Here is a 22,411-nt window from a genome sequence, read left to right as displayed (position 1 = left end):
TCTGAGGAGAGAAGGCGGGACCCACAGCCAGTGATGACGAAAGAGGGCGGGACCTACAGCCAGTGATGACGAAAGAGGGTGGGACCCACAGCGAGTGACGACGAAAGAGGGCGGGACCCACAGCCAGTGATGACAAAAGAGTGTGGGACCGACAGTGAGTGATGACGAAAGAGTGCAGGACCCACAGCGAGTGATGACAAAGGGAAACAGGAAAGTTTGGGAAGAAACGCAAATATTTGCTAAATGGTGGTGCTGATTGTTTAAACAATTAATTTAAATTTTAACGTATGAGTATTATATTTAAATGACCCCCATGTATTGACAGTTTTTAAGATGTGTCATTTCTACTATGTACTAGAAATACCTTAATAAAAACGTATCAACAGTAGTGGATATGTATGAGCATGACAAAACTAAGGTGTTATATTAGGTTTTTTTTCTTTGTTGTTGTTTGCTTGTTTGTCGGTTTGTTTGAGACAGGGTTTAACTATGCAGCCCTAGATGGCTGTTGTGGAACTCGCCACGCAGACCAGCTTGGCCTCGGAGATCTGCCTGCCTCTGCCAAAGGTGTGCGTCACAACTGTCTTTCTAACACTACAGGAGGCTGACAAGCGGGAGCCTTTGAAATGCTGAGGTCAAGGAAAGCAGCTCAATTGCTGTCAAGTAGATTTCCATTTGTCAGCAAAGTTAAAGATTTAACGTTCAAAGGGTTACATTTTTAAAACTCAGACTTTACAAAGACATGTGATTCAAACATTAGGCTCTAAGGAACATTTTCTAAACAGAATCCCAAGCAGAAATCCGTTGGCTTAAAAATCTTCAGACTTTCATGGAACATGTAATGGAAAGGGGGCTGTAGTCATTAAATTGAAGTTTCTCTGCAATTCAAATATTATGCTAATTTCAATACAATAGATCTATCTCTGGAAGTGTTATTTAGCTACAAAGTTTTTCACACTTGGTTTTAACTTTCTTAGATGTAAAGACTTTATATTATATAATATAATATATTATATTTATATCAACAGTTGCTAGTATTTACTAAACACCAGTTAAAAATTCACCAGTTCTTGCTTGTGGGTGTGTGTGTGTGTGTTTGTTTGTTTTTTTTAATGATTTCTGAACAGAACTAAATGAACATTTGGTTGTATAAGATAAAGGCCTGGGCCTACAGGACACTCATTTTGTAGAGAATGGTATAAGGACTCTAAACTTTACAGAGTGAAGAACTGTAATAATACTTACAGACAAAATGCATGCAAAGAGGATTTTTTAAGGAATGACAAGCACATCACATCAGTGCTGTGGAGATGCATGTGGATAGCAGATCTTTTCCTTAAAATTCAAGGTCCAAAACCAAGAGAGTCAACAATGACTGCACATGTACAGACTGGGGTAGAGTAACAAAAGCATGTAAGAAAGGTAATTCAATAGAATTTTCCTATAAAATAAGAAAATATGTCCTGACATAAAATATTTATGTGGCTCTCTGGGGTCAATATGATTTGTCCTTTTAAGATATTATTATTTTATCATATATTTTTAAAGGGCATCTTTAGACCATTTAAGCAGCAACAGCAATTTAGTTTTTCTCTTTCGTTATTTAGAAAATGTTTTCTCAGTTTCTGTAATCAACCCACATAGCCTTACATAGTTAATATACAGCATTTCATCTGCACAAGTGGGAAAAATTTCTAGACCAATCAATATGACTGTAAATTTCTGCACAATGTCAGGTCACTATAGTAAACTGGAATACCTTTCCTCAACACCCACAGCATAGTATTTGGTTTCCTTTAATAATAAAACTAAATTCTTGTAACATGATTAGTAAGAAACCCAGAGACAGATATTGAGGTTCAAGCTTCAAGCTGAAGATCAGAGAAGCAAAGCAGCTGGTCACTAGCTCTTACTTCTGCCTCAGCTCAGACCAAAGGGGCGACCCTCAGACTGCTCCTCAGATTCACTCAGACTGTTGTGCTCTCCTCAACGTGGTTAGAGACTAACTCTCCCATGAGCCCTTTAGTCTTCCTTTTATACCTTTCAAATCCTGGGATTAAAAGTGTGGAATCCCAAGTGCTGAGATCGCCTTTGTGAGCTGTTTCTCTTTTATATGGGATCAATTTTGTATAGCTCAGTGTGGCCTTGAACTAACAGAGATTCATCTGTTGTCTCTTGAGTCCTGGGATTGAAGGTGTGTGGCACCACTGCCTGGCTCTATGGCTTGTGGATAGTTTTGCATTCTGAATCCTCAGGCAAGCTTTAATAAATCATAAATAATATATCACCACAAAGTCCAAACAATGTTTTGCTAAATATGTAAATAATATGAAAAATTAATTTTCCCTTTTAATTGTAAAATGTAGTTATACAGCATGTGCTTGTAATCTTAGCATTTGGGAGGCGAAGGGAGGAGGGAGGAGAATCTATCGTCAGGCTGGGATTCAGAGTGAGACTCTAATGAGAGACAGAAGAGAAATTGCGTCGTGATGATCAATTCATCACTCGGCACTAACACTTACTATATATGCCCTGAATCAGAGCTGAAGCAAAGGCTGCAGAAGCTGAAACTTAACACAATTTGAACATGAAGCCACATGTTTGCTAAGTATTCCACATAACCACAAAAACCCAAAATAAATCATTTATGTCCAGTTTTCAGTTTATAAAGAAACTAGCATTCAGGGTTTAGTAGACAATTTGTCAGTAATTGACAGGATTAGAACCAAGCATTGTGATAATGCTAAAAAAGTTATGGGCTTCTTTGAACCACACTGTGACCTGTGGCTTATTACAGACCCAAAGAGACCGAAGGAAAATAAAAACCCAGGCTTGCCTTGAACTTACTATGTAGCCCAGGCTGGCCTCAAGTTTAAGATCATCCTGCATCAGCTTCCTGAATATTGGGATTACAAGCACACATTGCCATACCCAGTTTTAAAGCTCTCTTCTTCAAGGAAAGTCTTTCTCAATTCTTCAGTCTTTCATATACTTGAGTCTGTGACAGCTAGGGTCTGGTCAGTTCCTGAGGTACCTTTTCTATTTCCCAAAGCAAAGCACTTGGTTTATTTTAATGGCTTTTATCTCTTCAGCAGTCATATTTTCCTTGGACCCCAATTTTATAGACACTAGTTTTTTTTTCTAGGTAAACTGAAAAACTTTCAAACCTGGCTGTTCTGCTGTTTGGTCACAATTCTTACTATAAACTACACTAAAAGCAACCAGCAATAACAATACCACAGCCTGACTGCTTTGAAATGATCTCTACTAGAGGCTGCAGAGATGACCTGGTTCTGGGTCTGGATAGTTGCAGGGTTGGTCAGCCTGTCAGCTCTCCCCTGCCCTCACCACCAGGGTGAGCTCTCCTGCATTGCCCTGGCTAGTCCACCCCTTGCAGTGATGGGGGAGCAGTTCTCCAAATCTCACATCCTCAGGGTTGGTTCTCCCACACTGACACCGTCAGGGCCAGCTCTACTGTGTCTCCCAAGTGCTGTAGCTGAGGAGGAGCAGGGACAGCTCTCCTGCTCTTATGACCTCAGGGCCAGCTCTCCCACCTGCTTCGGGTGTGAGTGGGTGGTACAGGGTGGGTGCCACCACATGACAGATAAGTGACCGGGACAGCTCTCCCATGCTCACAGCTTTGAAGCTGGCTCACCAACACTTCCACCAATGGGGCTGACATCAATGAAGGCAACTCTTATAAATTAAAGCACTTAGCTGGGGGCTCACTTACCGTTTAGAGGGTTAGTCCATGATCATCATGATGGGAAGCAGACAGGCATGCAGCTAGAGCAGCAGCTGAGAGTTTACATCCTGATCCACAGGCAGCAGGAGGGAGAGGGTACACTGGCCTGACACGGGCTTTGAAACCTCAAAGACACCCCCAGCGACCCACTCCTGCAATGAGGCCACACCTCCAACTCCTAATCCTTCTCAGACACTTCTACTCCTGGTGACTAAGCATTCAGATAGATGAATGTATGGGGCCATGCTCATTCAAACTCCCAGTACCCAATCAGTGCTGTTGTTCTTGCAGCATTCCAGGACATCTGTGACCTACGGTCACTGAACTTTTCCAAAGTCCTCACAGAAGCCAGTTCCGAAAGCTAACTCAGCACATCATGAGGTAAACTCACAGGAGTAACCCCAATTCTTCTTTTTTACATAAAACTAAAATTTAATGTAACATGACCAAATTAAAAGTGTATTGTGAGCTATCTTTCTCTAACACTATAGAAGCAAAAGTCTTATATTTAATAAAAATATACAGAATATATAAAAGCTCTAACCACATGTAGACTACCAAGTATAAATGAAGTAGAATATAAGGTTTCCATATATGAAGACATCCTATTCAGAAAGAAGCCAATTTGAAGTAAACCCACTAATATACATATTGCAAAGATACACAAAAATGTTTATCATTTACCATTGTACACAGAGAATAAACTGCGAAAATTAGTATCAGAATCTTAATGAGAGACAGTTCAGTGACCAGCCTAAGTACATATTTCTTATGGAGCATAAATAGCATAGGTCAGTGTAAATTAAATAATATATGAGTGAAAAAACATACAATGTACTATAACAAGAAGTTAGAAAACTGAATACTGTGGAAAAGAGTAACCCCAATTCTTATCACCAACTCCCTGTGTCAGACATCTCATTACAGGGATGAAACACATAAGGAAAACAAACAACTAAGTGGTGCTGGAGAGATGGCTCAGTGGTTAAGAGCATTTGCTATGCTTACAGAGGACCTGGGTTCGATTCCCAGGACCCACATGGTGGTTGATAATCATCCAAACTCCAGTCCTAGGGGGTCCTGGGCCCCTTTCTGACTTCTGCAGTCACCAAGCACATGTGGCGCATATACACTCATACTGGCAAAACACTCACACATACATAAAATGAGTAAATCTAATAAAAAAGGAGGAGGGGCCAGAGAAATGGCTCAGCGACTAAGAGCACTGGCTGCTCTTCCAGAGGACCTGGGTTCAATTCCCAGAACCTACATGGCGGCTCACAACTGTCTGTGACTCCAGTTCCAGGGGATCTGACACCCTCACATAGATATACATGTGGGCAACCACTAATACACATAAGATAAAAATAAATATTTAAAAAGAAAAGAAAAAAACTTCAGGGAGGGAAGATTATTTGGGTTCATATTTTACAAACCCAATCCCTGTTTGAGTGACTTCCTCACCTCCCAGTTTTCTTCAGTGGAGTCCATCACACTCTCGCTCTCCCAGGGACTGACCTCCTTTTCCACTCTTCTTCTCCATGGTCTGGTCCTATACATTCTGCCAAACTTCTAACATCTCCCAAACATCACTCATTCACTTCCTATAGTTTCATTTCTACACTTTGGTGCCTCTAAGGCTGATATGAACGGATTTAATATCTTCTTACTTCATTCGATTTCTTTATTTCAGATGATCTCTCAGTAAATAAGTTTTCAGTTCAATTTGTTGCCCTTTTTTAATCTTAAATCTTTTTCTTCATGCAGTCTATGTTTTCCTAATTTTCTTTCCCTTGAGACAGAATCTTTCTATGTAGCCCATTGTGGCCTCAAATTAAGCATCCTCCTAGGATTACAGGCCCAGCTTCTGACTTTCAAAGAAAATAAAACCGAAGTTTCCGGGCTAGAGAGATGGCTCAGCGGTTAAGAGTACTGACTGCTCTTCCAGAGGTCCTGAGTTCAATTCCCAGCAACCACATGGTGGCTCACAACCATCTGTAATGAGATCTGGTGCCCTCTCCTGGCGTGCAGACATATGTAGAGGCAGGATGTTGTATTCATAATAAATAAATAAAATCTTTAAAAAAAAGTTTATAAAAAAAAAGAGTTTCTCCTTTATCTTTAAAAAAAAAAAAAAACCGAAGTTTCCTGAAACACATTTCTTTTTGTTCTGGTCACTCATCTGTTTTAAAAAGTGGTTGCATCTTTTGCCTTCAATCACCATATTTAATGTTGCAGTATCTGTTATTGTCCTAATGCTAGGGTGTTTCCTGTTTATGTAGACCATGTGTAAGCTTGGTGCATCTCTGCAATTCAGATAATGTTTTCACGTAGTTCTGGAATTCAAATAAGATATGTGGTTTACATGGTTTTCCTAATCGCCCACCAACTTTTTTTTTCTCTTCTGTATATAATTTAGTTACATGTTAAAAAGCAGTAATTGTTGCTCAAGGTACAGAGAAAGGATATCCTGCCATCGTCAGTCATGATTGGAATCTGTAGCCCATCTCCTCCCCCAAAACCAAGGGGCTGCCACAGAAGAGTTGGTGGGAAGATTGTAAAAGCCATAGCTTTAGATTATACAAACTATCCTAGATAGGGCATATTAATGATAATTCATTTTCATTATAATAAACAGTACATAGAAAACAGAAATTTGCCAGGCATTGGGGGCCTTTAATCCCAGCACTCGGGAGGCAGAGGCAGGTAGATCTCTGTGAGTTCAAGACCAGCGTGGTCTACAGAGCAAGTTCCAGGACAGCCTCCAAAACAATACAGAGAAACCCTGTCTCGAAAAACAAAAAACAAAAACAGAAAGAAAGAAAGAAAAGAAAACAGAAATCTGAGCCAATAAGATGGTTCACCAGGTAAAGGCACTTTACTCCAAACCTGATGACGTGAGTTCAATTCCTGGGAACCAGATGGTGGAATGTGAGAACCAATTCCCTGCTAGTTGTTCACAGTCCACAGGTACATTGTAGCATGCACTTGAGTGAACATACAAGCTTATTCAGACACACACATAAAATTTTTATTTATTTAATGTTTAAAAAGTGGGAGAGGCTGGAAAGATAGCTCAGAAGTTAAGAGCACTGGCTCTTCACTGGCTGTTCTTGCAGAGGACCTGAGCGTGGTTCCCAACACCCACGTGATAGCTCACAACTGTCTGTAACTCCAGTTCCAGGGAAATCACTGGTGTCCACTGTCACCAAATATGCAAGTGCTGCAGAGACACACATGCAGTCAAATTACCCATACACATAAAATAATAATATATTTTTTAAGCTTTTAAAAGTCGAAACCAGAAATTGGAGCCTCCAGAGTACCACTCTAGTTTGGTCTCGGGCTGCTCTCTTTTCAGTGCCCCACAAAGTGACCACACTAAATAATTATCCATTCAGCTTTTCTTTCACACTGGCTTCCTATTTTTTGAACAGAGTTCTCAAGCTTAATCATTAAGTTAATTTTGAATTTTTAACTAATTTGATCTACTGAACTGCTAACTCGTTGGGTCACCATCCAATTAATTCCTCTTTTTTGTTTTTTTCCTACTGGAAACTCATGAAACTTGAAAAACTTGGAATGTTATGAAAACAGAAAACCTTCATTTTAGAACATAAAATATGAGAATTATGTATGTGAAGTTTTAAATTGTGGGTTTATTTTCTCATTCTCTACAAACCCACTGCCATCACTCTCCACCAGGTTTCTGAGTCTGCATACTCCTGACATGCTTGTCTATGTGGTTCTCGTATGGAGAATAGCTCTGCACTAACAATGTTCCTGGCAGCAGTCCCAGCTTCAACGCTGCTGCCTGCCAAGGCACCCTCTTGGGTAGAACAGTCAGACATTTTGAAATTTCCTCCCAGCCACACAGTCCCCACTGGAGAACCATTATCTGGTACCAAGACATAGCCACTTCTTGCATAGAATCTACAGTCACTTCCCAACAGGTCTACCTGGGTCCACCCAGAAACCCCTTCTTCAAATTATAACCAAAGCAATCTTTCCAGCTGGGATCCTGTCAGTCCTGCTTGAGGCAAGCCTCAGGCAGGTTTACATTATTTCTTACAATGAAATTCAAAATCTTTATTGTCGCCTTACAAAAATCTAGCTCCTATCTCTGGCTTTATCCTGTACCCCTACTTTCTGGTCACACTGTATGTCTTCTGAGCTCCTTTAATACACTGCTCTCTTTCTAGCCACTTAACATTGTCCAAGCTCTGCCAAGAACTTTCTTTTCCCGGCTGGTACGGTCCTCTGAGGACCTGCTGTCCATGGAGGTGAAGAGGAGAAGGTCTCACTATGTCACCCTGGCTGGCCTGGAACTTGTTACAGAGGTTGGCTAGGTGAGCCTCAGACTCACGGGCAATGCTCTTCTCTTCCACCTCAGTGCTGGGTTACAGGCACATGCCACTCTACCCAATGGCTACGTCTATCTTCTCAGTGACAACACTACCTGGGGGCCCTGGATCAAAGCTACAAGTTACAGGAAAAGTTGCACGTATTCTCATGGCTGGGAAAGAAAGCAACCTTAAACAGGGCAGTTAGGCCACCATCATTCACAGCCATCAAGGAGAAAGAAGTTAATGCAGATTTTCTTAATTTACATAGAATAAAATTAGCTTTTGTGGAGTATAGTTTCGTGAGTTTTAACACTCATAACCACCACTACAGTCAAGATACAGAACAAGAAATACTTTCCTGTTGCCCCTTTGCAGTCAGTCTCCCTACCAAGCCCACGGGCCACAGCTCTGCTCTTTATCCTATCATTTTGTCTCTTCCTAATATCAATATTCTGTCTCTTTCTTTACCAATAAAGCTATGCATGCACACAAGTGAGCTCACACACATGAATAAGCATATCCACATTCATATAGGTGTCTTATTCTTCGCATTAAATGTTTTAATGTGGGAGTTTGGGGAGCATTTCATTGTTTTGTTGAGATAGTGTCCGCCCTATAAAACAGGCTGACCTACAACTTACCCTAGAGTCCAGGCTGGCTTAAAATATTAAGCTGTTTGACCCCAGCACTCAGGAGGCAGAGGGAGGAAGACCACAAGTTAAAAGCCAGCCTGAAGCCAGGTGTGGTAGCACACCCCTTTAATCCCAACACTTGGGAGGCAGAGGTAGGCAGATACCTAAGTTCCAGGACAGCCAGGGCTACAGATAGAAATCTGTCTCAAAAAAACAAATGTAAAAGTGTTTTAAACAGTTAGCATGTGAAGATGGGAGATGTAGAGCTTGGAGAAGTCTGTCAGCTGACTAGGGTCCAACTGCTGCAATTCTGCATCTTGAACTTTACGTCTTCCCCAAAGGCTAGCTACAGCTCCATTTCTGCACACTGTTGGACAGCCCAGGGAATCTTGTTCATGCATACAACATCTGTGCTCCAAAGTGTCCCTCCACATCTTCTTGTGACTGTCTGCCTTGCTTTACCACGCCAGAACTGCTGCACTACTTTTCCTTCAACGGTTTTTGCTAGAGAACCTCCTAGACTGTTCTAGCGCTCCCTATTTATGAGCATAACTTTGTCATTGTGCAAAGATAATCCCAATCACATTGTCAAATCAACTATGGTAGAGGCAAACATTTTCACTTAGTGATCTAGTATTTATAAGTGTGCAGTGTTATCTGTATATGCATGTGTGTGGGGTGAAGTTGCACCAGAGCACATATACATGTGGAAGTCGCAGGTCCACATCATGTGTCTTCCTCTAGTACTCTTTTTTTTTTTTTTTTTTTTTTTTTTTTGGTTTTTCCAGACAGGGTTTCTCTGTGGCTTTGGAGGCTGTCCTGGAACTCGCTCTGTAGACCAGGCTAGCCTCAAACTCACAGAGATCCACCTGCCTCTGTCTCCCGAGTGCTGGGATTAAAGGCGTGCGCCACCAATGCCCGGCTTCTAGTACTCTTTTCTTAAGTAGGGTTCTATTGCTGTGAAGAGACACCATGACCAAGCCAACTCTTATAAAGGAAAGCATTTCATTGGCGGTCTGATTAGTTTCAGGGATTTAGTCCATTATCATCACAGCAGGAAGTGTAGTGCAGGCAGGCAGGCATGGTGCTGGAGCAGTAGCTGAGAGTTTTACATCCTGATCCACAGGCAGCAGGCAGGCAGAGAGACTCTGGGTTGGCTGTGGGCTTTTGAAACTTCAAAGTCCACCCCCAGTGACACACCTCCTCCAACAAGATCACATCTCCTAATCCTTCCCAACAGTCCACCAACTGAGATCTAAACATCCGAATGTGTGTGCAAGTGTGTATGTGTGCATGTGTGTTTATGGAGGTCATTGTCATTAAAACTCATTAAAACTACAACTCTCAACACCTCCCAATTTTTTTTTGTAGACATGGTCTCACTAGGTCCCCTTGGCTAGCCTGAACTCAGTAGGCAGACCATGCTGACCTTGAACTTTTAGAGATCCACCAGCCTCTGCCTTCAAAGTGCTGGGATTAAAGGCATGTACTACCATGCCCACACATTAATTTCATTTTTAAAAAAACTCTTGAAGGATGGGGAGATAGCTCAGTGGTAGACTGCTTGCTTGGTCTGTGTTTTTCCATCCGCAAGCACTGTTGACTCCGCCTATAATGGAAACAGCATCTGACCTCACTGTTGACTCGCCTATAATGGAAACAGCACCTGACCTTTTCCGGCCACTGCTCCATCCCTCCCTCCCTCCCCTAACGGTGCTGAGAACACCCTTACTCCCAGTCTCAAAAACTCATCCACAGTCTGTTCTCACTCCAGCCAGAGATCCTTGCAGGAACGCAGACACCCCACACTCATGCTGAGGCCTCACTCTGAAAGCTCACCCACACACCGAGATAAGGACGATCCGTGCCCTCCCTCGCACAGCCGAGTCATTCTGGAAGAGGGCGACCAATGAAACAAAAACACAATAAATAAGTCAAGCATGGGGGGGCACAGGTGCCGTGTGACAAAATGGAGAAAGGTAAGAGGAGGCACCAGAGTAAGAGGGCTGGGTTGTGCAAGCGGTATGGTTAGTCCAGGCCCCTCTGACCAGGGCCTTGGCACCCCCAGGGAAACATTATTTTGGATTCCTCACCTTTAACTGACCACATGATGAGAGCTCAAAAAAAAAAAAAAAGATTTTAAATGTGTTACTTTCGTCTAACTACTACTTGTATTTTAATTTTTAATACTTTCCTAATAAGCCACAAGTGCCTTTTTGGAAATGATAAATTAAATGAAGTAGTAAAAAAAAAACTACTCATGAAAGTGAGCTTCATCTTTTTCTAAAATTTAATTAAGAGTTTTTCATTTCATTGAGCTTTCTTTTAAGGCATAAAAAGTAGCTAGGAATACTTGCATCTTTATAGGTACCCATCATGTGTCTAGTGTTAGGGGGAATACATCCAACATGGGGAGCAACTGGGCTTGCTAAAAATAGAAATTTTTTAAAATACAAATTCAGACTGAATTTTCAGATTAAGCCTGTTATAAAACCAAGAGTAGGTAGAAGTCATCAGATTGACAAACACAAGAAAATTCCTCCAGAAATGTGGGGTTTTGAAAGCTTCTGAAGTCCCCATCTAATTGGATGGGGAGACGCATTGTTTGCTTTACCTTCCGGTGGTCTGTTGGATGTTGCCACAACGACGACCCCATTTTTGAACAGATTTTCAAAAAGCTGTTTCAGAATCATGGCATCGGCGATGTCAGTGACCTGTAGGCAACAACACATTTGTTTTATTTTAATTTCACTTCTGCTCTAACAAATTTGCTAATGGGTCTTTTTTTTTTTTAAGATGGAAGTGAATTCCAGGAGGAAAATTCTAATTACCGCCATGAAGAAAAGAGTAGATAATTAAAAGCATGAAAGGCCACCGAACACTCTCTTAGACTCACACCTCCTTCCTGCAAATCCATCAGCTCTACCCAAATTGTCAAATGGTTCTATGCTGACTTCTTCATCAACTATTGTGGAAAGCATAGAAAACCGTCCTGAACATTTAGGAAATCCAATTAATTAGAACATGGCCAACTCTCTCCTTATACTGCCACCCTCTGCACACCCCCAAAACACACACAAAAAGGCGGGGAACAAGAGCAACAACATTAACATAGACAGGCTATTTGCAGTTCCTAATACCTTCCTGGCAAAGGTCCCCGGAAAGGTGACTTTTAATGGCCATGGGACTTTAGAAATAAGGACAAGTAGCCAGTGAGACATAATCAGCTGCTGTTGAAAATAGAATGATATGACATAGATACTATTGTGCAATTGTTGCACAAAACAATTCAACAGATGGCCCATCACAGAAATAAGCAATTTCATTGTTCTTTTTAAGTGCCTTCTATTACTGTCCATGAATAATCCAAAGGCGCCGCAGTCACTTCCAGCACGCCAGCCTCTGCTAACCTTGCAAACACAAATATTCCTGCTAAAAAAATAAAATAAAAATAAATCTGTCCCTCCCAAGCGGTGCCTTAAAACAATGACCTCTGATAAAACCAGAAATGCATCACGCACCTAAACAAGGCACAGTGCAAGCAAAACCACACTAAGCAACAGAGAACACTGCCACTCATCTCTTCCAAAATGATTTCTTGTTCAAATTCATAATCAAAAAGTCCACTTAATGGTTACTTTTTCTTTAAGAGGTTTTTGCACTTCACAAGGAAATCAGCAATCGAGACAGGGAAACTTTACACACAGCCTAAGTGCTAACTGAAGACACTGCCCACTGCAGCTGTGGAGTACCAACAGGGTTCATGGCTGTCCCGGTATAAAAGTGCTTTGACCTCCTTTACCGGCATTTTCAAAGAATCTCAGTAAAATTTGCCTTACATGTGCTTCGTATTTTCCCACTGTTAGAGGGTACAGAAACTCCAAGTTACCAACCAACCCATTATAACACAGCCAAACTGAGTTGCATAGGTCTAAATTGCTTCTCTCTTTATGGCCAGGATCTTACTGAGACAGTAAAGAGTTTCCTCCCCACCTGAACAAAACAAAACCATGAAGGGGGGGAGGTCATTTTGTCTCAAGCAATGACTTAAAAACATTAACTAGGAGAAACTACTGAGAACACCTTGTATTAAAAAGGCTCTAGGAACCTCAAGCATTCACTGAAGATAAAAGAGAAGCGTTCAGTTGGAGTTTGGGACCATGGACGAATTTTGCTTCCACAAAAAACATTCATAGAGAAGTCCTTTCAAATGCTTAAACACAAGTGGCATTTCTGATGAGGAGACAGAACGAGCTTGCAAAATTCAGTAGCAACTGCACTTTTAAATTAGATTTTAAAGCCTCTCCATACACTTCCTTTAAAAAGAAAATCAATGAAATGTTACCTGATATTAGAAAATGAAGGCAGTTCTTTGACTATGTCCATAACGGTTTTTGGAATGAAAATTGAAAATTAGCTTTTGTGCCCTGAGGTTCAGAGCGGAATATTCAGCTGACACGCTGCAAAAGCTTAACCCAGGAATGGATGGGAACAAACAGTCAAGGCTTGTGGTCGAGCTCCACTTGGCTGTTTTTGTGCTAGCTGAGAAAATTAACTTGGAGACGCTATGACTAATTAATAAAGCAGGAGTCACTCGGTGCAGCTGGATGCCAATGTATACTCTTTGATCTCGGTCCTGCACTTGTCCGGGTTTGCTGGGGAACAGTAATTTTACAGTATAAGCGAACAGAAGACAATTGGCCCCACATTCTTGGAGAGCTGGGGTGTTTAGCACCCAGCATTTCATTACCACCAGGAACAAAAGACAAGGCTGCAGATTACCAATAAGGGTAGTCTGCGAGCAGAGAGTGGAGACATTCCATTAGCATTAAAGAGAAGAGATCTTTATGACCTAGAGTTGCCTTCCATCATGACTCGCTTAAATAAAAAGAGAAGAAAGTAATTCATTTACATGTGTAAGTGCTTGAGTCTCAGTCGCCCGCTGATTGGTACAGCGCCATGGAATGAGTGACAAACATAAGCATGCATTATCAGTAATTAGGGTTAGCACAAAAACAAGCACCTACTTTTTATTAGCAGTTTTTAATAGCGCTCCTGCTTTATAAAAATGGCTAACAGTATCTGTTGAGTAAGTGACATTGGTGGTTTGTGGAGGAGAATTTTATACAGCATGCTGCTTATCAACGCTTTTTAAATACTGTGTTAGTAAAACACGTCTTCCCTCGGAATTCTGTTTTCAGAATTACAAGTGGTTTAGCAGGTAACACAAATACTCAAAGAAGATACAATAAAGATTGGAAGGAAAACGTTAAGAATAAGGTATTCTTTTATTTCAGCCACTAAAACACACTTTAGAAAAAAAGAAAACCAAAACCCTATACAGACACATCCGTCAACCAAAGAAGTGTATCTGAGATGTCACGCTCGGCAAAGATGACGAAGAAAGAATGTGCCCTGCAAAATGTGAGCTAAACACTTCCAATGCAGAACCTTAAAAAACACCTTCAACTCAAGAGCACAGATAGAAAGTGTATGTCCTTGCTTGTAAGCAGCAATACTCCCCATTGGTCTTCCTATAAAAAAGCATTATATTCATTACCACCACCCTATAGACAATAATAAATTGCAAAAACAGCAATAATACCACAATCCAATTTTGAAAGTGAACTGGTATTTACAGACATACCGTCACTAAGAACTAGCTTTTTGGAGCCCATTCCCTATGCTGGAATATCTTGCTCAGCCTTGATGCAGCAGGGACGGGCGTGGTCCTGCCTCAATTGGGTATGCCTGACTTTGTGGACTCCCCAAGGAAGGCCTTACCCGCTATGAGTGGATAGGGGATAGGCTGGGGGAAAAGAAGAGGGGAGAAGGGAAGGGAGGGGGAACTGGGGTTGATATGTATAATGAAAAATAATTGTTTTAAGGGAAAAAAAATGAAGCAGCTGAAGACTCTTTTCTGCTCGATTCAGCAAGTGTTATACCAGACTTAAGGATGACTTCTGTTTCTAATTGATCCAGCAAGTATTATACCAGGCTTAAGAATGACTTCTGGGTTTTGAAGTTCTGTTTAAAAATCCCCAAGCCCCACCTTACTCTACAGCCAGAGGCTAACTACATTATACAAGACTTTGTGTACTAAGGAAAATACATAACATAGCCGCTATAAGTCAGAGCGAGGACGCTGGATTTAAACCACAGCTGAGTTACATACCTTTTCTGACTCTCCGTTTCCTCACCAATATAATGAAAGCAGCAGCAATACCTAGTTGTAAAACTTTGATAAGACATATGTTAAAATCCCAAGAAATGTTAACTGGGGTTATTACGTATGTATGGTATACAAGCTCTTATAATTCCATATTAATAATGCATTGCTATATAGAATCTTGGTTGTAAATGGAAGGATAGATATCACAGTACAGGGTTTAAGAACAAAGGCGTTAAAATGTACAGCTCTGTCTGTTCCACTATGTTCATAGCAGCTTTATTTGTAATAGCCAGAACTTGGAAGCAACCTAGATGTCCCTCAACCGAAGAGTGGATAGAGAAAATGTGGTAAATTTACACAATGGAGTACTATTCAGCAGAAAAAAACAATGGAATCCTGAGATTCTCAGGCAAATGGATGACACTAGAAGAAACCATCCTGAGTGAGGTAACCCAGTCACAAAAAGAGAAACATGGCATGTACTCTCTCATATATGGATTTTAGACATAGATCTGGGGAGTGCCAGCCTACAATCCCATGGCCAGAGAGTCTGGGAAACAGAAACTTCATTTAGTGGCTGATCAAAGAAGAGGCAGACTCCCTCGGTTAAGTACTGAGCTGAACTCAAGAAAGCCAGTAACAGAGAGGGAGGACTGATGACCAAAGGGATTAAGACTGGGCTGGTTTAACCCCCAGAAACAGCTGACCTGACAAAGGTTAACTCTTGAATCCCAGGCATCAGCCTGGGAATCCAGCATGGGACTGATCAAGACCCCCTGAATGTGGGTGTCAGTGAGGAGGCCTAGGTAATCTATTGAGCCTTGGGCAGCAGATCAGTACCCATCCCGAGTTGGACTCCCATCCAACAATGTGAGGTGCACTCTCACCCTGAACTCTTGGGGAAGGGTCTAGGCCCTGCCCTATATGAAATGACAGACTATGGACACCCCCATGGAGGGCCTCACCCTCCCTGGGGAAATGAGGGGATAATGGGGGGGGTAGGTTGGGGGGAGGGCACGGGAGGAGGGGAGGGAAAGGGAGAGGGACCTGGAACTGACTTGTGAAGCAACCTTGTTTCTTATCTAAATTTAAACTGAAAAATAAATGAATAAATAAATAAAAATGTACAGCTCAATAAAAACAAGTTCAGAAAAGAACAAAGGCATAGGGTTAGCAATCAAGAGCAATTCTTGTTCTTCCAGAGGACCCTACTTAGTTCCCAGAACTCAGGTTGGGCAGCTCAGAGCTGCCTACAACAACAGCTCCAGGGTATCCCTGCTTTCTTCTGGGATACAAACACTCACACTTACGTGCACACGTGCACAAAATTAAAATATTGTTCTGGAATATTAGCTTAAGATATGTTACATTTGTTTATGCTGTGGACTATTTGTTTAATGATGCAAAGATATGTTGCATTCTTTCACGTTGCATTTGCTTAACTCTGTAAAGCTGTGTTACTTTGCCTGTATAAACACTGTTTAACTCTGTGAAGCTGTGTTACTTTGCCTGTCTAAAATACTGTTTAGCTCTGTGAAGCTGTGTTACTTTGCCTGTCTAAAATACTGTTTAACTCTGTGAAGCTGTGTTACTTTGCCTGTCTAAAACACCTGATTAGTCTAATGAAGAGCTGAACGGCCAATAGTGAGCTGTTTGAGGTGTTGCTTGTCTGTTGTGCTGTTCCATTACATCTATTATGTAGACAGCAGGAGAAAGAGGGGCTGCCAGGCAGAGAGAATAAATAGGAGAAGAGAGAGTGAGGGCTAGAAAAGAAGGAGGGGAGGAAGACTGCAGGGCCAGCCACACAGCCACACAGCCACACAGCCACACAGCCACACAGCCACACAGCCAGCTATGGGGTAAGAAGGAAAGAAAGGTACACAGAATAGATAAAGTTAAAAGCCCCAAGACAAAGTGTGGATAGGATAATTTAACTTAAGAAAAGCTGGCTAAAAATAAGCCAAGCTAAAGTCAGGCATTCAAAAGTAAGAATAATCTCTGTATATTTATTTGGGAGCTTGGTGGCAAGGCCCCAAAGGCAAAGAGTGAAGAAGAAAAAAAACAACTACAAAATATTTTGTTTATTAAAAAAGCAAAACATAGGGGCCAGAAATGATGGAGCACACCTTTAATCCCAACATAGGGAAATAGATCTCTGTGAGTTTAAGGCCAGCCTAGCTTACAAAGTGAATTCCAGGACAGCCAGGGCTACATAGAGAGGCCTTGATGCAAAGCAAACGAAAGCCAAAACAAACACATGGGCAGACAGAGAGCACCCAGGAAGCCGTAGCCAACATCCTAGAGCACAATAAGGAGCTGAGATGCAGCTCACCGGTAGATGACCCATTCAGTGTGCAAGAGGCCCTAGGTCCATCTCCAGCTCCAAAATGAATGAAAAGGACAAAGAGTCTACATAATAGATGTAATGGAACAGCACAACAGACAAATAAGCAACATCTCAAACAGCTCACAAAAAGACCAACCTTGTAAGAAAGCAAAGATGTATATTACTGCACAAATAATATAATTTAAATAATAGGAGCATTTTCATCTATTAACAATTAAAAATGATCAGATACCTCAGGATGTTGACAGGAGAAATGTGGTTGAGGTTTTAGTCTTTGGGTTCTAAGATGCTGACTTTGCTGGAGAGGTATGGCTATTATACTCAAGGGGAGTATCTTTATGCGGGAATGCTATAGGTAAAGCTTAACAGACCATTCTGGTAAGAGTTTCGAAGATCAGAATGCCAAAATATGGACAGTAAAGACAGCTCATGAGGTTTCAGACAAAAAGAACTCTGTCTGGAAATGGGCTAGAGGCCATTTGTGTTATACCCTGGCAAAGAATGTGGTATGATCTGCTCATGTCCTAAAAGTTTTAAGTGAGGCTGAATTCAAAAGCAATGGGCTTTCCATTGCTCGGGTGATAGGGGATTCAACATAATACAGCATTCACTGTGACATAGTTGTTGCTTGATGTCAGGTTTATAATGAGAAGGAGAGCAAAGAACAGAGCAGACAGATTAGAAAAGAAGAAGAATTAAGTTCAGTTAGGAAAAGAAAAGAACATGAGTACATTAAAAGCTATGGACAGGGGCTGGAGAGATTATTGAGCAGCTAAGAGCCCTGGCTGCTCTTGCAGAAGACCAGGTTAGGTTCCCACCACCCACATGGCGGCTCACAGCCGTCTCTAATTGCAGTTCAGGGGATCTGGTGTTCTCTGAAAGCACCAGGCACACCTGCAGTGGACTTAGGTGCATATGGACAAACACTCATACAGTTAAAATAAAAATAAATCTTAAAAAAATGAAAGCTAGAGATATGGCTCAGTGCTTGCACATAGGCTGGCCTGCTCTTCCAGAGGACATGGGCTCCATCCTAGTTCCCACATGACAGCTCACAGTGATCTTTAATTCCAGTCCCAGGGATCTGACACCCTCTTCTGCCTCTGAGAGCATAAGCATGCACGTGGTACATGCAGGCAAAACACCTATACAGATAAAATACAATAAATAAAATCTTTAATGGATAAACGGCCAGTTGTGGTGATGTGCAGTACTCAGGAGGCTAGTATGCACATGGGTCTCTGTGAGTCTGAGGCCAGCCTGATCTGTGTAGCACCAACAGCTGGAGCTACCCAGTGACCCTGTCTCAAAACAGATAAGCAAGTAAGGAGGTGGAGAAGGTTTGCACAAAACTGTGCAACTATTTAGGAGAGAGCATCATTAAAGAGAAACCTCAAGCCCTGATTGGGACAATAGGAAAGATGCCTTGAGGCAAGACCTCAACCATCAAAGGCTCCAATTTCTAAAAAATGAAATGTATTTGAAAGACTTTCATTTGAAAATGCAGTACCTAAATAGTAAGTACAGTGCTTGAACAGATACAGAGGTACTCTGGTCTAACAGGGTCCCCTATACAAGAGTTTCCCCACTTAGATCAAATTCATAAGAAACATAGGTCCAAGGTTTCTGACAAGCTTGTAGATTAGCTACTTATAGGCAGGCATAGTCTATTTAGGGGTGGAACAGAAAAGGACCTGTAATAAGAAGTCAGGCAGCTGGTATAACTATCAAACCAAGTTTGGATGACACACACCTCTATTATGTGTGTTAGCAGGCAAGATCCTTTAAGAGCCTAGAATGGCCCCATATTGGAATACTTGGTCCCCAGTTGGTAGAACTATTTAGGAAGGATCAGGAGGTGTGGCCTCATTGGAGGAAATTGTTATTAGAGATGGGCTTTGAGGTTTAAAGCCCTAGGTTGTGTCAACATGTAAGCTCTCAGCTACTGCTCCAACATCATGCCTGCCTGCTGCCATGCTCCCCACCATGATGGTCATGGGTTAATCCTCTCAAACTATAATCAAGTCCCTGCTCATGGTCTCTCTTCACAGCAATAGAAAAGTAACTAAGACACTCAACATGTACAGGGAAACCCTCTTTGTTGCCTGTGTCTCTGATAAGCTGGGTCTGTTTAAACATTAGCAATGTAGACATTTATTCTTGATTCCTTCTCCCCATTAGTCAGCCTTTTCAAATATGAACTTCATGGAGAATACTCAGCCAGGCTCGTTAGGACTTCATTATTAGTAGAACATTATGGTCTGGGAGAAGCCTAGAACATATACTTTCATGGGATCCTTCCTTCATCAATCCAAACAAAAATCTATACTGTGTTGATATAAAAAATAAATAGAAGGCTACAGAGATGGCTCAGTGGTTGGGAGTACTGACTGATCTCCAAGAGTAATCAGTTTGAGTCTCAGCACCCACATGGCTGCTCAAAAGTGTCTGTAACTCCAGTTCCAGGTGATATGATGCCCCCTTTGGGCCTCTGTGAGCAATGCACACACATGGTGCACAGACATACAAGCAGACAAACTGCTCATACACCAAAAATATAAAGAATATATACGATTTAGGGGGCTGAAGAGATGGTCCAGTCATTAGGAGTGCTCAGTACTATTGCAGAGGACCCAAGTTCATTTCTCATCACTCATACTGCGCCACTCACAAGCGCCTGTAACTCCAGTTTCAGAGGATCTGGTACTCTGTGGCCTTGGTGACATCTGCATACACATGTGCACATAAACTCATGTAGGCACACTATTTTACAATTGTATAATATCTGGTATAGAAGAAGGGAAACACATGACATTTACTGTAACTTACAAGTCAGCAAGCTTCTCTTACAATAAGTTAGTATTTCAGGGTTCCCATGCCACATAATCTCTGTTTGTCCTTCCTTCCTTCCTCCCTTCCTTCCTTCCTTCCTTCCTTCCTTCCTTCATTCATTCATTCATTCCTTCCCTTTTTCTTCTTCTTCCTCCCCCCCTCCTCCTTTCTTCTTCTTGCTACCACTTAAAAACATGAACCCGGCTGGACATTGGTGGCGCACGCCTTTAATCCCAGCACTGGGGAGGCAGAGGCTGGTGGATCTCTGTGAGTTCGAGGCCAGCCTGATCTACAGAGCAAGTTCCAGGACAACCTCCAAAACAATACAGAGAAACCCTGTCTCAAAAAACCAAAAAAAAAAAAGAAAAAGAAAAAAAAAAAAGAAAAATGAACCCAGGGCTGGTAGGATGGCTGAGTGGCTAAGATCTTTTGCTGATCTTGCAGAGGACTCACATTCAGTTCCCAGCACTACAACCACCTGGAACTACAACTCCAGGGGCTCTGTTGCCCTCTTCTGGCCCCCAGGACCACCTGTCTCACACACACACACGGATGCATACAGACACACACTTAAAAGAAATGGATAGTAAAATAGATCTTAAAGCACTGCAACACAAAAGTCTTTTCTCAGGAGTCACATAGAAGCAGGGGCCAATTTATCCTGAGTGGGCCATGGCTTGTGAAACTCTAAATAAGACAGTAAAATTGAAGTAGTAACAGAAAGTATGTGAAATCAATTCATAAAACAATGAAAAGCCGGGCAGTTGTGGCGCATGCCTTTAATCCCAGCACTCGGGAGGCAGAGGCAGGTGGATCTCTGTGAGTTCAAGGCCGGGCTGGACCGACAGCCTCCAAAACAATACAGAGAAACCCTGTCTCGTAAAACAAAAAACAAAAAACAATGAAAATACCAGGAGCAAAATTTAACTATTCACACTTTGCAATACTCCATCTGTAGGTAAGAAAAACCTCCCCTTGGGGCTGGAGAGACAGCTCAGAGTTCAGAGTGCCTAGTGCTCTTGTGGAACACTGAGTCCTGTTCCCTGAACCCAATTCAGGCAGCGCACAGCCACCTGTAAATCCAGTTCCAGGGGACCCAGTGCCTCTGGCCTTGGTGAACACCCATCCTCACATACACAACCCTATTCATGCACACACACAATTTAAAATCATAAAAAGAAATCTAAATCTAACAAAAACAAAAAAACTCCCCAGTTTACCTGAAATTCATCAAAACATAGAAGACAAGCCTCTTGGCTGATTTCTTCGGCTATGGGAGCTATCGGGTCATATGACTTAGTCATGAATCCTGCCTTCCTTTTTGGCAAGCTCTGTTTAAGGCGATGTATTCCTTAGATATATGAAATGAAACAGACAAAATATTATATTAGTAGAACATTTTAAGAAGTAGAACACATTTTTAATCTCTGAAACTTAACTTGGACATAAAAACTAAATTTAGCCGGGCGTTGGTGGCGCACGCCTTTAATCCCAGCACTTGGGAGGCGGAGACAGGCGGATCTCTGTGAGTTCCAGGCCAGCCTGGTCTACAGAGCTAGTTCCAGGACAGCCTCCAAAACAATACAGAGAAACCCTGTCTCGAAAAACCAAAAAAATAAATAAATAAAAATAAAAACTAAATTTAAACTCCACGTGCAATGGAGATTAATCATCACTCTCTGTGAGTTTGAGGCCAGCCTGGTCTACAGAGTGAGTTCCAAAGCTACAGAGAAACCCGGTCTTGAAAGACAACAACAGCAACAAAAAAGAAAAAACTAGCTGGAGATGCATTCTTTTTTTCTATATACCACAAAGCAAATGATACCAAAGAAAATCTTACTTCAAGCAAAAGCCTAACTTTTTTTCCAGCATATGGAAAATGATTTTGTAGCTCACACGCTTTTGTAGAAAACCCACAGGCTGCTTGGGGTCACTAACTTACTTCTGTGCACATCTAACATGAAGCCATGAAAATGGACCCGTTTTTTCCTCTTCGTTTCCACATAGGTATAAAACATGTCCATCACCATTGTTTTCCCTGTACCTGAAAAATAAAAATAAAAAATTTAAGAATGCCATTAAACGGCATGTGCTGATTACACTAATGATTGCTCATTAGCTTTGGGATAATGAGACTTCGCGCTTTGCTGGGAAGCCAGAGGCTGCTGCTCTGCTAAGTCGGAGAAGGCACCTATGTTTCCCGCTGAACTGGCTTTCAAAGATTGATGGTCCCCGTTTCCTCATAATCCTGCTTTTAGTCAACATGCAGAGGTGTGCTCATAACCTGGCATGGTTTCTAGGCTGTTCTTCTGTCTTTTCTTCTAAAAGACACTAAAA

The 22,411-nt window shown here is 41.7% G+C and overlaps 1 protein-coding gene across 7 annotated transcripts in view; it reads right to left on the bottom strand.

Moving 5' to 3' along the window:
- Positions 1–22,411, bottom strand: part of Afg1l (AFG1 like ATPase) — a 154,905-nt gene that overhangs the window by 82,796 nt on the left and 49,698 nt on the right. For all 7 annotated transcript variants that reach the window (XR_005881848.1, XR_005881847.1, XR_005881850.1 and 4 more), the window contains 3 exons: positions 22,017–22,118; positions 21,295–21,425; positions 11,338–11,437 (listed from right to left, as the gene is read on the bottom strand). Coding sequence is in view for 3 of the 7 variants with exons in the window: in XM_040758263.1 (XP_040614197.1) it covers positions 11,338–11,437; positions 21,295–21,425; positions 22,017–22,118 (333 nt within the window). In the remaining 4 variants the exon portion in view is untranslated. The remainder of the gene's footprint in view (positions 1–11,337; positions 11,438–21,294; positions 21,426–22,016; positions 22,119–22,411) is intronic.

The sequence above is a fragment of the Mesocricetus auratus genome, unplaced genomic scaffold, assembly GCF_017639785.1.
Source record: "Mesocricetus auratus isolate SY011 unplaced genomic scaffold, BCM_Maur_2.0 Super-Scaffold_100018, whole genome shotgun sequence".
Taxonomy (NCBI): Eukaryota; Metazoa; Chordata; class Mammalia; order Rodentia; family Cricetidae; genus Mesocricetus; species Mesocricetus auratus.
The sequence above is the reverse complement of the archived record's forward strand: the minus strand, read 5'-3'. Positions and strand labels throughout refer to the sequence as shown.